Source organism: Maylandia zebra, linkage group LG4 (assembly GCF_041146795.1).
Source record: "Maylandia zebra isolate NMK-2024a linkage group LG4, Mzebra_GT3a, whole genome shotgun sequence".
In the NCBI taxonomy this organism is placed as follows: Eukaryota; Metazoa; Chordata; class Actinopteri; order Cichliformes; family Cichlidae; genus Maylandia; species Maylandia zebra.
This window is the reverse complement of record NC_135170.1, coordinates 21,351,789-21,366,607: the sequence shown is the minus strand read 5'-3', so window position 1 is coordinate 21,366,607 and position 14,819 is coordinate 21,351,789. Positions and strand designations below refer to the sequence as shown.

Genomic DNA, 14,819 nt, shown 5'->3' with positions numbered 1-14,819 from the left:
TAATCTGAACATCTCTCTGTCTTCTCCATGTCAATCTGCGAGTGGATCAAAGCATCTGCTGGACAGATGACGCCATTCGCACGCCGAGGCTGGTGCAAGGGTCACTCTCAACCCACAGTGCAAAAGGGACTTAGGGTGTATGTGTGTGTGTGTGTGAGTAAGAGAGAAAGTGACAGTGAGTGTGTGTGTGTGTGTTTCCAAGCCTGAAGCCAGACTCAGAGAGCCTTGACACCACACATGCTGAATCAGAAGCTGAGGTGCAGAGATGGGGGAGTGTGTGGAGTGATGGTGAGAGGGAGGGATTAACAGGTGCTAGTGAGTCATTGTCACTATTAAACGCAGATACTTCTTAATGCATTAGTGCATGATGGTAAAATCATATATACTCATTAGGGAGAAGGTGTGAGATTTTTTTTTTCCTGCGCTTGCTGAAGCCACCGACCAACTGGCCGCTTGGTCCTTTAGTTTATTACTATTATGCGTGGAAATTGTTCTGATTTAGGAAAGTGTCAAAAACTGATGGAATTAAATAAAATGAAGTGCTCTGCAGGTTTTTAAAGCTCTGTCGGTGAGTAAGTCCTGTATCATCACTGAAATTCAAAGAGGTTCATACCCTATTCACCGTTTGCCAAAGCTAGCCGGTGGATAATGGGCGCTAACAACATGGCAAAACTCACAATGAGCACTTCAAGCTAGCAATGTAGGTGTACATGTTAGCAAGAGCGAGAGAAAGGGAGGGAGAGATAACAGAAGCACAGAAAGATAGAGAGGAATAGTTAGGCATGAAGACAGAGCAGAGTCGAGGAGATACATGGATGAATAACAAGGAAACAGCCCAGGAGTGCTAGAGAAAATGAGCAATGGGCCTCAGAAGGTGGGAGAAATGAGTAATGACTGTTAAAGTAGTTAAATCGAGATGAAGAGAAGCCAACAGAGAGTAACCGCATTAATAAAAAGTTGAACACCAGGCATTAAAGATGTGCTCTTTCTCTCTTGATTGCCTGGGATGTAACCGCTTTCACCAAACTGTACTGGGTTTATGTTTTCTTAAACCACTTTAATGGCGTTTGATGTTATTTAATGAAGAAAACACGGAAATTTTCGAGAGGAGGTGCTGATCACAGAGTATTGTCGCAGGAGTTAATCAAGCATTTGAGACAATGCAGTCATTAAAAACAAAGCTTTTGATTACAGTTTGTGAGAGAATATTAGCGTGAGAGTGCTCCTAGTCTTCTAATCGGCTTTGCGAGGGAGCATTCATTAGCAGTTCTTTCAGTCTGGTGAAGCTGAAATGTGAGAACACCAGAGCCCAATTGGAGTATTATGTTTGCCCACTTAAAGAAGATGAAGAGCTGGAGATGAAGAGCTGGTTTGACAGGATGGGGAGTTTACAGTGTTTTTCTTGCAGCGGGCGGTGTGGCCGTGCTTGACCAAGGACAGATCGCATCATGGCCGGCGGAAAGGGGAGGCTGAGGTTCAACTGTTACAGCAGGGTCGCACGTGCGCCCCTGACAAGGATGCTGTACCCCGAGGGACCTTTGTTCCAACACCACCCTGAACCAGACAGCGTCACATGCAGTTTGAGGAATAAAAGAATATAAATACAGGCCATTTACCATAAAAGATGACCAATGAGGGATAATGTTATCACACCTGATGTGTAGATGCAAAAAACAAACAAAAAGTGCCTCACATGTTTTATACTACAAATAGATGAATGACTCAATATAGTCACTATTGTAAAATCAATACAGTGATCTTACAATACAAGAAATCTCTCTGTCTGTCTGTTCGTCCGTGAACTCCTCCCAAACCGTCAGGAGCTGAGCATCCAAATTTGGCAGGTACATCTCAGGCACCTGAAGGTTCTTATCTACATTGCGACACATCATGTTGCCTAGCAACGGCATAAAATGAGCTGCTTTTAGCATTTACGTACATATAACATCTTGCAAAAACATCGGATGATTTTTGTTTCATACAGTACCATCTAATTTATATCCACAAAAGCTGAATTATGCCTGCCATATTAGGATGTCACAACGTTGCCTGGCAACCACCGAGTAATAGGCCAAAATGACCTGGGTTTGGCCTTTATGCATCTATAATATCTTTATTTCAAGACAAAAAAAATCTCATTTATATCCATAAAAGTTCAATTATATGTGTCCCTAGCAACTACCTAGCAACAAGCTAAAATGACCCATTTCCAGCAAACTAGCAACATCCACCACCTCTGTTTTTGATACTTTTCTCAATATGGTCAAGTTTATCAGCCAAAAGCATGCACAGGCACAAACTTGACAATTTTGTCACATTGGCATGTACTAGTACGATATTTTTGACATAATGTCTAAAAGTGAATGCAGTCTTTAAAGATTTTAAAACACATGAGAAAGGTTTTATTATCTTTTTATATCTGACAGCTTCATCATCACATCCAATAAATCTATCAAATCCTACATTAAATACATCCTAACAGCTACGCTACAGACAGGTAAATGTTGATCATTTAAACAACTCTGAGACAGAACCACATTGTATATACTAATTTACCTACATTAGGCCTACAGCATTTTTTCCTTATTGATGTTCGCTTTGGTTGTAAATGGAGTGAGAAACGATTGAATCAGGGTTAGATTTAATATTGCTTTTAATTTGTTCATTTTTTGTAGTTTTTCTGTGGGATTATATAACTAACAAAAATAGTGCGGTAAAGGTTATATCACCCATCGCTATTTCAGCAGATGTTTTGTGAACACATCATTATAGAAGGAAATGTTAATTTATGCTGGGCTAAGTTACTCATCATGTATTTTCATGCTTTACTCTTGTGGACTCTCTTCCTTACACTTTCTGTGGAGACTCTAAATATAGTGGATAAATCCTGTAATTAATTCCTACTTCAGTGTTTACACACAGAATCACACTGAGCTGTGACACGTCATAGAACTTACTACATATGCTATATATATTATTTGACTGGGAGTGCAGATAGATGCACTCAGGTGTATGCACAGAAAAACCTGGAGTCATGCAAAGCATTCACTTACATCTGTATCGGGACCCTTGTCGGCTCCGGGACACGAGAAGGTGACAAATTCATGGCACCGTTTGTGGACCACGAAACAGCAAACTGAGAGAAAAGAAGAAAGAGCAGAGAGTTTTACAGGAACAACTTATGGCACAATATTGTGAGCTGTTTTGTCTTACAAGTTTATGAAGGCCATTCAACCATAAAATCTGCTTCTTTAAAAAAAAACATTTGCATTCACAAAAAAGTACCGTCAATCCAAGTTTCAGACAAACAGTTACGAGATAGAAGGAGACACAAAGAGGAATGTACTTGTCCATTGTCACAAACAAATGCAAGCAGACAAACAGACTGAAATGCATGTGTACACCCACACTCACACCCACTCAAAAAATGTTTCTGCAGCTCTCGGCTCTTTACAAGCTGTTGGGGTTGATACCAATTGTATCATTGTCTCCCACTGAAATGGGATCCGCCTATACCAAAGTGTCACTCAGCGTGACACGGCTGACATGACATCTGACGCTGCTATCAAGTCAGCGATAGTGGCATTTACATTTGGACTCTGCCGCTGATCTGGAGGGGGGGGGGGGGGGGGGGAGCAAAAATGTGGACATCTGTGACAGCTGGCGCGCGAGCTGACTCCCTCTCCGTCTCTCACTCTCTGTACCCAACAGTATTTTTCTCTTGCATTGTTTGAAATTCTTCATTCTTTCTTCTTTATCCATTCTCACACAATCTGTCTGCTTCGCTCATTGTCAAGCTGCCTGCTTGCTCATGTGCACTACTGCGCTCTCCCACTATCATATATGTGTGGTTTTGTCTGTAATTCTGCCAGCAAAGCCACACAGTTGCCAGACAATCTGACAAGCATTGGTTAAACAAGAGAAATTAGTTTGCTGCCGTCCAAGAAACAGCAGGGGTTTTGACTGAAAGGCAGTTGTATCATTCTGCTGGGCTAATTAGATACTTTTCAAATAGATAGTTAGATACTCATTTAGAGATCATTAGCATAACTGTGAGCGTCTTCAACATAACGCTTTAGCGTAGCCCTAATCCTAAACTAATAATCAACTGCGATTTCTTTTTGTGTTCTTGCCTGTGGTTAGTGCCGAGCTGGTGGCAATGTACAGTATGAATTCATCTCTTTGAGTAATAAACACAAAATGAAGCAGAGAGGGAGGGGATGGCACACAAAGCTCAGCAAAAATAGTAGCCCACAGTGATTTATCCCTGCTCTGAAGCTGTCATCTGTGCCATTTGTCATTTTCATAATGTACAGTACACAACAGCCAAACCAGGCACTCAGTACAGGTGTAAATGCAAACAGTGGGGATTTATGAAATCAGGTCCATCCATGCTTGCAATATTGCTATATGAATCTTTGGTCTGTCATCGCACACATAAAATGCTATGACTGAGATGGGATTCACTGATGTAGTTAACTGGGTTAAAAACTGTTGTGAAAAAGAATTTCCAAAACTATATTAAGGGTGCACTTGATTATCACACAATAAACACAAAGTCAGTTAAGCTTCAGGGATATCATTATGTCCAGTTAGGAAGCAGAAACCTTTGTGAATCAGTTTCACCTTCTTTCGTATAAATTAAAAGTTACATTAGGCAGAGTGGAGAACCTCCAAAAAGTAAAGGTTTAATAGGTGGTTTTCACAGACCATTGCTCTCTTTCTGTTAGTCCTGACGGATTTTTCTGTAGCTTTGCCTTTTGCTAGTAGCCTAGTCACTCCTGCTAGCATTAGACGCTACCATCAGCCCTTTTAGGTTGCAGAGGTAGTTCAGCTTCTTCAGGATACATGCTATCACCACGCTGTCATCTTATTACTATAATGTACTTGGAATTCTGTACACCACTAAATAAAAACATAATAATCACATAAGTATGATATGCTGCTAAATATGTCTATTAATGACAGTATCCAATGCTAGCATGCTAAATACATACTAAATCCTTAGAATTGCCAAAGAAACAACTTTAGGCCAATGGGGAGGCACCAAAAACTGCACTTCCTCAAATGTACACTCAAGACCGACTCCAAAAGCAACTCAATCCCCATAGACTCCTATACTGAAAAGCCAATTTTACAGCAAAAATGAATGCTTATGCAACATACTCATTTCAATAATTCTGAGAGGTAAAGCCATACATTTCAATGGGCATGACAGATGTTTGTGATTGGAGAATTTAGTCACTAGTGATTAGCTTGACATGACCTCACTAAGCCGATTCACTGAACTGGACTTTTAAACTTTATTCATCGTGTTAAGACCTAAGAATCGTAGGTGTTCTATTAAACATTCTAGAGGTCTACATGCAATAGTTTTTAGGAGTTACATTTTTACATTTTTGCATTTTGTTTGTATGTTACAAGTACTTACAGTAGTAACAGGTATCTGTGTCTGTGTGATGAACCCATACAGTTTATCAGTGTCCCTCACTTGCCAAGTTACAGTGCTAGTCTTTAGCCATCCTGCATTTGTTTATATCATAAAAAAAACAAGTCAAGGTATGAACCAGTGTTAAGTCTACATACAGCAGATAACGTAGCAAAGAACCAGTTTTAAATTGATGCTTTAGTCAGTGTGTTATTAGCAGCCTGTTGGAAAGCCACATAATTTGTTTTTGGTGATTCCCAAAGAGCTATTAGTCAAAAATTTGGCATATCTCGGCAAGGTGTGCAGTGTGTCCTTAAAAGATTTGAGGTAACTGGATGACAAAAGAAGAGAAAAGAAGAAGGCTAAAAAAAACACTACAGATGAACGGTGTCTGAAATCATATTCTTAAGAAATAGGGAAAAGAGATGTATCTGGGCCTTCAGTTCAGGGCTCGCAAAATCGCTAGCCCGACGTCCCGGAGCTAGCGATATCTCCGGTCGGGCGACCAAAACCGAGTTGATCCATCTACTGTTCACCAAAGACGTAGCTATTTTGATCGAGTCTTTAAGAATATGTAAAAATGAATTTGCTAGATCTGTATCAATGTGTCAGATATTATTTCACGTCTTATTCTGAATTTTAGATGACTGTTTAGCTGGAGGAGATTCATTTCCAAAAATGGCCTACATGTTTCCTTGATGTGGCAGGGCTCACACAACAGATAGCATGATCATTTAAATGCAAATTTGCCAACCCAACCACCTTAAATCTTTTTTACTTTTAACTTCTAAAAGGTGAGATCAAGGTCCCTTTTTTCTTCAAAGCAACTGAAAAACACCAGTGTTGAATTCACATTAGACTTCTTGAAAGAGCGTTTCAACATTTTATTATTTCATTTTTCTCCTATCGGTGCATGCTGATTATATTAGTAATTGTTTTGGTGCTGACCTCAGGGCATTCATACCCACTTCATATCCACCTCCAACTTGCCCAAAAGTCAAACTTTCAGTCCTCCCATCCCACATCCTGCCCACTCAGCCGTCATTCAAATTAAGAAAACATTTGCTTAGATGCAAAGGAAAAGCACAAAGCACATAAAATCTGCTGCGTGTATTTTCATCTTCTCTAACACAGAGTTTTACTCAGCAGGATTAATTCTGAGTGCAATCATCAGGTTTTTCTTTTTCTCCCTGCAGCCTACTAACAATATGTGAATCACGCGTGTAATGACGTCTGTAGTTCTCTCTCTCTCTGCCCGTCCATCAGCACTCCTCACACCCTCGGCTACACACCCACATGCCCATTACTGCCTCTGTTTAGTGCTGATCCCTGACCGTTTGAATGTCTGCTGGTAAGCTGAGCTGACCGACTTGACACTGATCCCAGTTCAGAGGTGAAGGAGGGCACCTAAGCTGAATATAGTGGAAGGGATAAATCTAGCTTTGGACCTTGTGCGCCTGAGTCCAGGAGAGTGTGCACGTGTCAGGAAAGCTTAACCACACTTACACAAGTCAGAGACTGTGCTTCTCTGCAACTATAATCCTTGGCATTGACTTTCATGTGCATGCACACAGAATGATACACACATAAATCTAAAAGCCGTCTTACAAAAGTAGAAGCCAACACTGCATGCTGCCGCGGCTGAAACACTGAAGCTCTCTGGGAGCTTATGGGAAGTTACATGCACTCAGTAATTTCCATCTATACAGTGCTGTGCAAAAGTCTTGAGTCAACCCTTACTTCATTGAATTTTCTTCCAAGGAGCCAGGCTTTATTATAAATTTTAAGTGGTCCTGAGAAATTGTTCTCCAGCTTTTCAGAAGGTCTTTTAAAGCTTTTCTTTAGACATTAGCTGCTTTTTCCACCCATTTTGCTTCCAGTTCTTGTATCTGACCATTTTATAAAGAACTGTTTTGGTTTGGTTTTTTTGTCAAGCCACATAATACCCAACTAAAACAAGAACTCTAAAGCAAAAAGGAAAAACACCTAACTCAAGTAATAAACCACTATTGCATAAACTTAGCATATCTCATAAATTGTTTTAGTGGATGGTTAGCTGTCAAAAAGCCAGTGTTAAGGAAGGTAAACAGAGGGAAAAAGCTGAAGTGTGCCAAATTACACAAGAACTGGTCTCAAAATCAGTGGCAACAGGTTTTCTGGAGTGATGAAATCCAGAGTGGAGTGAAACAATGAGTTTACACCCACCTGTAAAACATGGTGAAGGTTCTGTCAAAACTGATGGAATTATTAAATATAAGCACATTCTGATCTACCATGTAATACTATCTGAAACGCTTCTGATTGGCTTTATTTCTCAGCAGGAAAATGATCCCGAACACCCTGCCAATGCAGTAAAAGCACACATGGCTAGAAAAAGCACATAATGGATCACTTTTAGTCATGGACAGGCCTCCCCAGAGCCCAGACGTTAACATTATTGAAGCTTTGTTAAAGAGATGACCAAATACTGACTTTCAAGCTCATTAGAATTGTTAAACTGTTTGTTTTGAATTTCTTTGCCTTATATTCTTCCATTTATGTTTATACATCACTGGACCCATTTCACATTTCCCTAAGAAAATATAAAGAAATGATGGGTAGCTCAAAACTTTTGCACAGTATCTTATGAACTGAAGTAACAGAAAATAATTTTCTCTATTTCTCCTGTGTTAAAGGAGTTTTGTTATAAAGTGCTGGAGGAGAACTAAAACGCACTAGAATTAATCTTTCTGGTGACTCAGAGGGATGTGACTGACGAACTCAGTAGTGAGAAGAGCAGTTGTCTCCAAATGGTTTCATTCTCGCGGGGAGAGCTATGTAAAGCAGCGGGAGCAGAGGTGACAGTAACATACTGTATCGTCAGGGATATTATGATTAATTACTATGGGCTTTGTTTTACCAGCCTAATTACATAAGCACAGAGATACGGGGCTTTGGCATTATAAAGCAGCTTACACAACATAAAAGCGTTCTCGCAAGCGTGCGTGTGTGCAGAAGGTGGAAAGCACATGTTTATATGCATCATCCCAGTGCCTGTCTCTATAGGTGGCATGGTTTCACACATACCATTACATCCTTACCCCTTCTCCTCTGATCCTTTCAAGTGTGTATTTAGCTCTGGCTAATCTGGGAAAATTGATAATCTACCGAGCCACCGTTAATAGAATTATGATGTGCTCCTGCCCAGAAGAAAAGCTTGCAGTGGAGATATGGGAGAGAAAGCGCGCAGGACACGGGCAGCACAGAACCAACTCAATACCCTCCAGACACATTCAATCAATCCAGGTCCCCCAGAGTGCATCTGAACACAAAGAGAAAAGAAGCTTTGATCTGAGATCCGCAGGAGGAAAAGGAGGAAGTGTGTGACACGATGGATGAACAGGCAGAGAAGGTGGAAACAAATCCACAGGGGTTCCCGTGACTGTAGAGATGGATGCTTCCAGTTAGAAATGCTGCTCAAACAACAGCTCATCGTTTTTGCTATGAAATGTTATTGAGGTGATGCTGGGTGACAGCTTCTTCACCTAGCCCTGTCTGGGAATTGCTCGCAGCCTCTCATAATGCAGTATCTTTTAAATAAACACAAAGACAGGTTTCGTCCCAAGCAGGCACGTGACTGTGTAAAATGCTCCTTTTTGTCCCCTCCACCCTGATCTCGACTGTGCTCGTTCTGCAGCAGATCTTCTGTCATTTGATGCAAGACAAATGTCAGAGAAAAGGAGCGGAGAGGAAAAGAGAGGTTTCTTGTCCTCTCTTAGTTATTTTTAGGGTTGGTTCTGGCCAGGGCTGGAACAGCGTGTACTGAACTGTGACGTGGTGAAAATGTGAGGAAAGACATTTCCCCTGCACTTCTCTTTCACCTGCCTGGTGGACGCTGTAAGTGGCACGCGCTGATACAGACATCCAGCCGCATCAACGTATCTGAGGCCGGCATGTGTGTGAGAAACTGAGAATGATGAATGAAAAGCTATTGCTGCCACAAGCCTGCGCAAGTACTCAATGACAGATATGGAAAAAGCTGAAATATAACCATGTACAAACGAGCCAACACAATGCATCCGGCAGACAGACGAACTTCTAGCCTGTGTCAAGTTCTCGTCAAATTTTGATGCACTTCAAAGGTCAGGGAGAAACTATATCCATGAGTCACTTTACCATCCTGATTACTTGCACTAACCCTTGGCTTTTACACTTCAACATGCATGAGTTCATTTGGATTTAAAGAGGCTTGTTAGAGGTTGTGAGCAGTCTGGCTCTACCACTTGACTGAGCAACCTTTTGGAAAATATAGAAATCTCCAATATTCTGCTCAGCATCAGATCGTGCGAAAATATGACCAGATGAAATCACATTTCCGGACAGAATCCATAGATGCATAAACAAAGTTGGACATCTGTTCTAGAGGTTTTGACCGTTAAAGGGTCCCAATTTTTTGCTTGTTTGCAATTGCTTTAGTCTCTAGGAGATTTGCATGGTTTCTGCAAGACATGTTAACTAACCATCAAATTGTGAAACTTGGAAAAAGTGTTAAAGTTGTGCCTTATTACTACAACCAACACATTTTAAAAGGTGGAACTTTTATACATTCTCAAATTTTCAAGTTTCACAACCACTCAATGGTTATTTTGAAGACCAGTTGGTACTCCGAGCCCAGCCGTAGCAGTCAGAGGTAGCCACAGAGTCGCAGACTGGTCTCTAGGACTATGTGACTGAGGCCTCATACTGTATACAGTTGGGGAAATAATTGATCTCCTGCTGAATTTGTAAGTAAGGAAAACATCACCTAGTACTTTGTGGAAGAAACCTTGATGGCAAGAACAGCGGGAAGATTTTTCTTGTAGTTGGTCACCAGGTTTGAACTCATCTCGTGAAGGATTTTGGTCCCCTACTCTTTCCAGAAACTTTCCAAATCCTTTCAGTTTCTTGATTGCTAAGTTTGCTCAACTCGAAGCTTGAGTGAGCAAACTTAGAAACTCGCCAGGGGATCAAATAGTTGTTTATATAATTATGAGGTGAGCTGATAAAAGTCATTTGAGATTTTAAAAACAGGAAAGTCATCAGTTGCCCATTTGGTAAAAATGTGCCCCAAGTAATAGACTTGATCAGAGTTATAACTGTGAGAACACTGTTGCCGACTAAATTGTGTCAGTATATACATCTCTGTTTTTGACACTGCCACTAAGAAATGAAGTACATGTGCAATATACCGGCAAGCAGCATCTACATGGAGAGGGGGGAAATGAACGGTGCTGAAGCTACAACAAAGGCCTGGAAATTTGATTTCCGGGCATACATTCAATTATGCATAGTATGGGCACATAAAAGGCAGAGATGCAACAATAAGGGCGCAAACAGAGAGTTTACATGAGCGTGTAACCTTGAAAGCAACAATAGAGCTATTCACAAAGACCACTGAAGGAAAAAGAAAACAGAAGATGAGAGCGGAATGGAGAAATAATAGAGCTGGAATTAGAAGATAGTGAAAGATAAGATTTGATGAGGACAGAAAACAGCATTATAATCTTTCTCCTGTCATAAATTTGCAAAAAACTTCCCCAGAAGTCTGTTTGTGCCTACCAATTATTACTGTCACCACAACATCCTGCTATTTGAATATGCATGCATGCAAATGCAATTGTTTATAAATGTGCACATAAGACATTTCTGCTTGTTAGTGGGAAGTTGCAGAAAACAGGAAAGAAAAACCTTAGCCGAGGTTCAGCACAGTAGTGGTGCGATAGTATAGATAGACACTGGATTGGTTGGAGAAATTCAGATGGAGTTCAAGGTGATGCTGGCCTTGTCAGATTGCATCTTAGTACTCGGTGGCCTCTCCTAGTTTCCATCCACACTGCACTGCAGGATGACAGTTGATGGCATTTATCATCTTGGCCCCCTGCCTTCTGGGATCTGTCTTTAGGTATGCATGTCTGGATGGGTAATAGAGTAGACACACAGAGCAGTGATGGTGTCCCCAGGTACGAGCTTCTTTTCATGTTTTGCATGTTGTGGTTTGTGTTTCACACATTCCCCTCTTTTAAAATAAACCTACTAAACAGCCAGACCAGACGTGTCGAGGAAATTCCATCTGTTATAATACACTTCCGTGTGTTTCCCCATATATCTCCTTAGTGGTTCACGCCAGGAGCAATATTACAGCTTCTGGGATTGCAGTTGGTTCATTAGTGTACAGTGTAGACTGATCTCAATAAATCTGCACATGAATATGCAGAATCTATAGGCAAGCCATGAGACCTTTGGTACCAGAAGCTTCCTTGTTTGCATTCACAGCCAGCTTGTTATTTGATATGTATTGATTAATAACATTTGAATGAGCTTTAGCTGCATGCAGATAAACATAAAGCACAGGTGGAACTAGATTTGTTGAAATTCAAGCGTGAAACCATTGTTTATTGTCAGATGTTAATTTAGTTTTTCTAGTTTTAAGATTTTTTTTCTCTCATATTAGCATTCAGAAACTCTGACTAGGGTATGGAAGGGTTGTCACCAGAACCAACAACAATATATAAACAATAACCAACAATAGTCAAAATTTGAGACGATAACACAAGGCAAAAAATGGTTTTTAGTGGTGGAAACAAGCTTCCATTCTAATAGATACAGGATACAGGAATTCATTGCCAGAGTGTTTGCTGGCCTCACCAGAAGTTTACACAAGTAGTTTACACAAAGACTCTGTTTGGATCAGCTGGTTTGCTGTGTTTGTGGCATGCAGAGTGCCCTCTGGTGGACAAACTATGCCACTTCAACAAGATGTTTGAAGGGTGTTTCACCTGTTTCTTCTTTATCCATGTATTTTTTTCATTATAATTTATTTGCTGTTATAAATGCCACACATCGGCAAAAAAAATCCTAGATTGTATGTCAGTATGCTAATATTGCCATTTAGTTGCTAGCATGGATGCAGACTTCTTATTTTCCAAAATTTTAGCTTTATTTACACCCTCATAATATATTTTGGTAGAATATTCTGCATTGTTAGACAATCACATAAGATTGTGCATTATTAGGAATGATAAATAGACCACACTCAGTCAAATATGCACTCTTTGCAGCAGTAGTAGTGTTTGTATAAAGGATGGCCACAGGGGGAAGGGATCAATTATTTTAAACTAAAGGTGGGAGTGTTTGGCTGCTAGACATCTCTGAGTCACTCAGGGGAAATGGTGATACTGCCTCATGAATTTAATATGACTCTGAAAACAAATGCACTCATGTGCACACATAGACTCACGAGTACACGGGTTAACGCACACATATAGGTATGCAGATGCATTTTTACATTCTTTCGGTTGTACACATTTTGAATGTGCACAGTAATGAAGCATATATCAGGGACGTCTTAACACACTCATCCTTAAACTCGCTTGATCTCAGTCACACAGGACACACACACAGCACGTACGCGCACATCGGGCACCACTTTGTCTCGTTCTCTTGTCTTCTCAATTACTCACAAAGACACACGCTTGGACATATATTTAAACCCAACCCCATTTCAGCGAGCGATGTACTGTCTGCAGGGGTCTGCCTTAGAGCACCCTCTGTCTGCATATGGATCAGATATCACAGCAATAGTAATGTCATGAGCTTGGTTAGCTGTTAGAACTCACAGTAGAATGACTGTTAATAAGAGGTGCGAGCGTCTACAGTTAAGAAAGAAAGAATCTTTCTTTCTGAATATTGCATTCATGCTATGACGCAGTCAGTTGCCAGAGGACTTCTGCGTGCTCAACCTACACACAGAAGACGCGACGAGGCAAAAGCTAAAGGTCATGGCCAAGTCCAAGCCTGGTGCCGGGGGAGACTCTGATACCAAACATCAACATGAGAACATCTTCTGCTCCTACGGCACTGCACGTCCTAGACTAATTTGTTGAAGACAAACGAATCCAAGGCTAAGGTTTTTGCTGAGAACAACCTGAACCACAAATAATGCACTTCTTTCCCCCTTCATTTCAGCTTCAGCTGCTTCTCCTCAGTTCTCACTCAATTTGTTGTTTTTTATCTCTAGTAGAAAAAAGTGAGAAGTGCCCAAATGAAACTTTCCATAGAAAACACCTCGATTAGCTCTGTGCTAGAAATAAACACCACTTAGGATGTAAACACATTTACTCACTGAATATGATTATATAACAGTTGCTACTACTGACCATAGGTTATCTGACGCTACAGGCAGGAAGGCTGCTGCAGGGCTGTAATGCCAGCTGTTACATCTGATAAAACGTGGCAGCTTAGCAGGTTGGTTCGCCTGCTGCACAGATGTGCCAGCACTGATTTCCGTTCATGACCTTCACCTGGCTCAGATTCTCGCATGCTTCACATAAATGTAGTGAGCAGGGTTGCTTTAAAATTTCTTGTACAAGACGAGTGAAATGCATTTATGATGATATTAAGTGTTCCTCAACAGCGCTGAAGTACCAGCATGTAATCTGGCCTTTCTTTGATAAATGTACCTGCTGGGACCGGTTTGAGCTGGGGGGAGGAAGACAGAACAAAAGGCATGTTGTGGGTGAGAGTCAGGTATAAATGTTTCTATCAGGGAATATTGAGAAGTTTAACTCCTTTAAATGTTTTATTTTGATAGGATAATAGACAGGAAAACAGGGAATGATATGTCCAGGGTAGACTCAAAGCCAGGCTCGTGCAACCCCCTGGCAAATGGGTCACCTGCTCTAAACTGAACTATAGCAGCTCCCTTGTAGTTTTATTCTTAACTTCAAAAATCATGATTCCTGGAGGAGCAAAATAGGAATTTATTTACACTCTGCTCTAAATACAGGCCCTGCTCTCCTCAAGATTTGCTCCAAGTAGCTGTTTTTAGAAAGCACATCAAAGATCTCCCCGCTGATCAGAAACCGCGGCATCAGATCAGTGACAACGATGACTGTGTTGCAGGTACAAACACGATGACTGACTTACAAAAAAATAAAAAACACCTTTTGCGGGTAGCGGATTGGAACGAGAAGTCAGCTTTAATAACAAGTATACCTGACGGTGCTTTGGTTAAGAAGTGTGAATCATAGCAAATATGCTGTACACATGAATCATGATTTCTCTGCTGGTGCTGGGAGACTGGAGTCAGGTGAAGAGTTGCTGCCTAAATTAGGATCAATCATCCTGGCCTTTTGCAAATATGAAACACTGGGTATTTTTTGTGAATAACAAGTGTTTTTTTTTTTTTACAGTAAATTAGTTTGTTTATTCTCACAGGTATACATATACACAACTATGAGTTTCAAGTTAATGTGTCACTTTTGACTCTTATGCAACACCAGGGTGATAAAAGGCATTAAGGTGTTAATACACATGATAAAAGCTTAATCAAATGCACTTAATTAAGCGTGGGTGTGTATAATAGTGTTGTGAG

The 14,819-nt window shown here is 40.7% G+C and overlaps 1 protein-coding gene across 2 annotated transcripts in view; it reads right to left on the bottom strand.

Moving 5' to 3' along the window:
• The window catches only part of prkcab (protein kinase C, alpha, b), a 117,005-nt gene that overhangs the window by 77,052 nt on the left and 25,134 nt on the right, over window positions 1-14,819 (bottom strand). For both annotated transcript variants that reach the window (XM_004558316.6, XM_004558317.6), the window contains exon 3: window positions 3,054-3,136. In XM_004558316.6, the coding sequence (XP_004558373.1) occupies window positions 3,054-3,136 (83 nt within the window). The remainder of the gene's footprint in view (window positions 1-3,053; window positions 3,137-14,819) is intronic.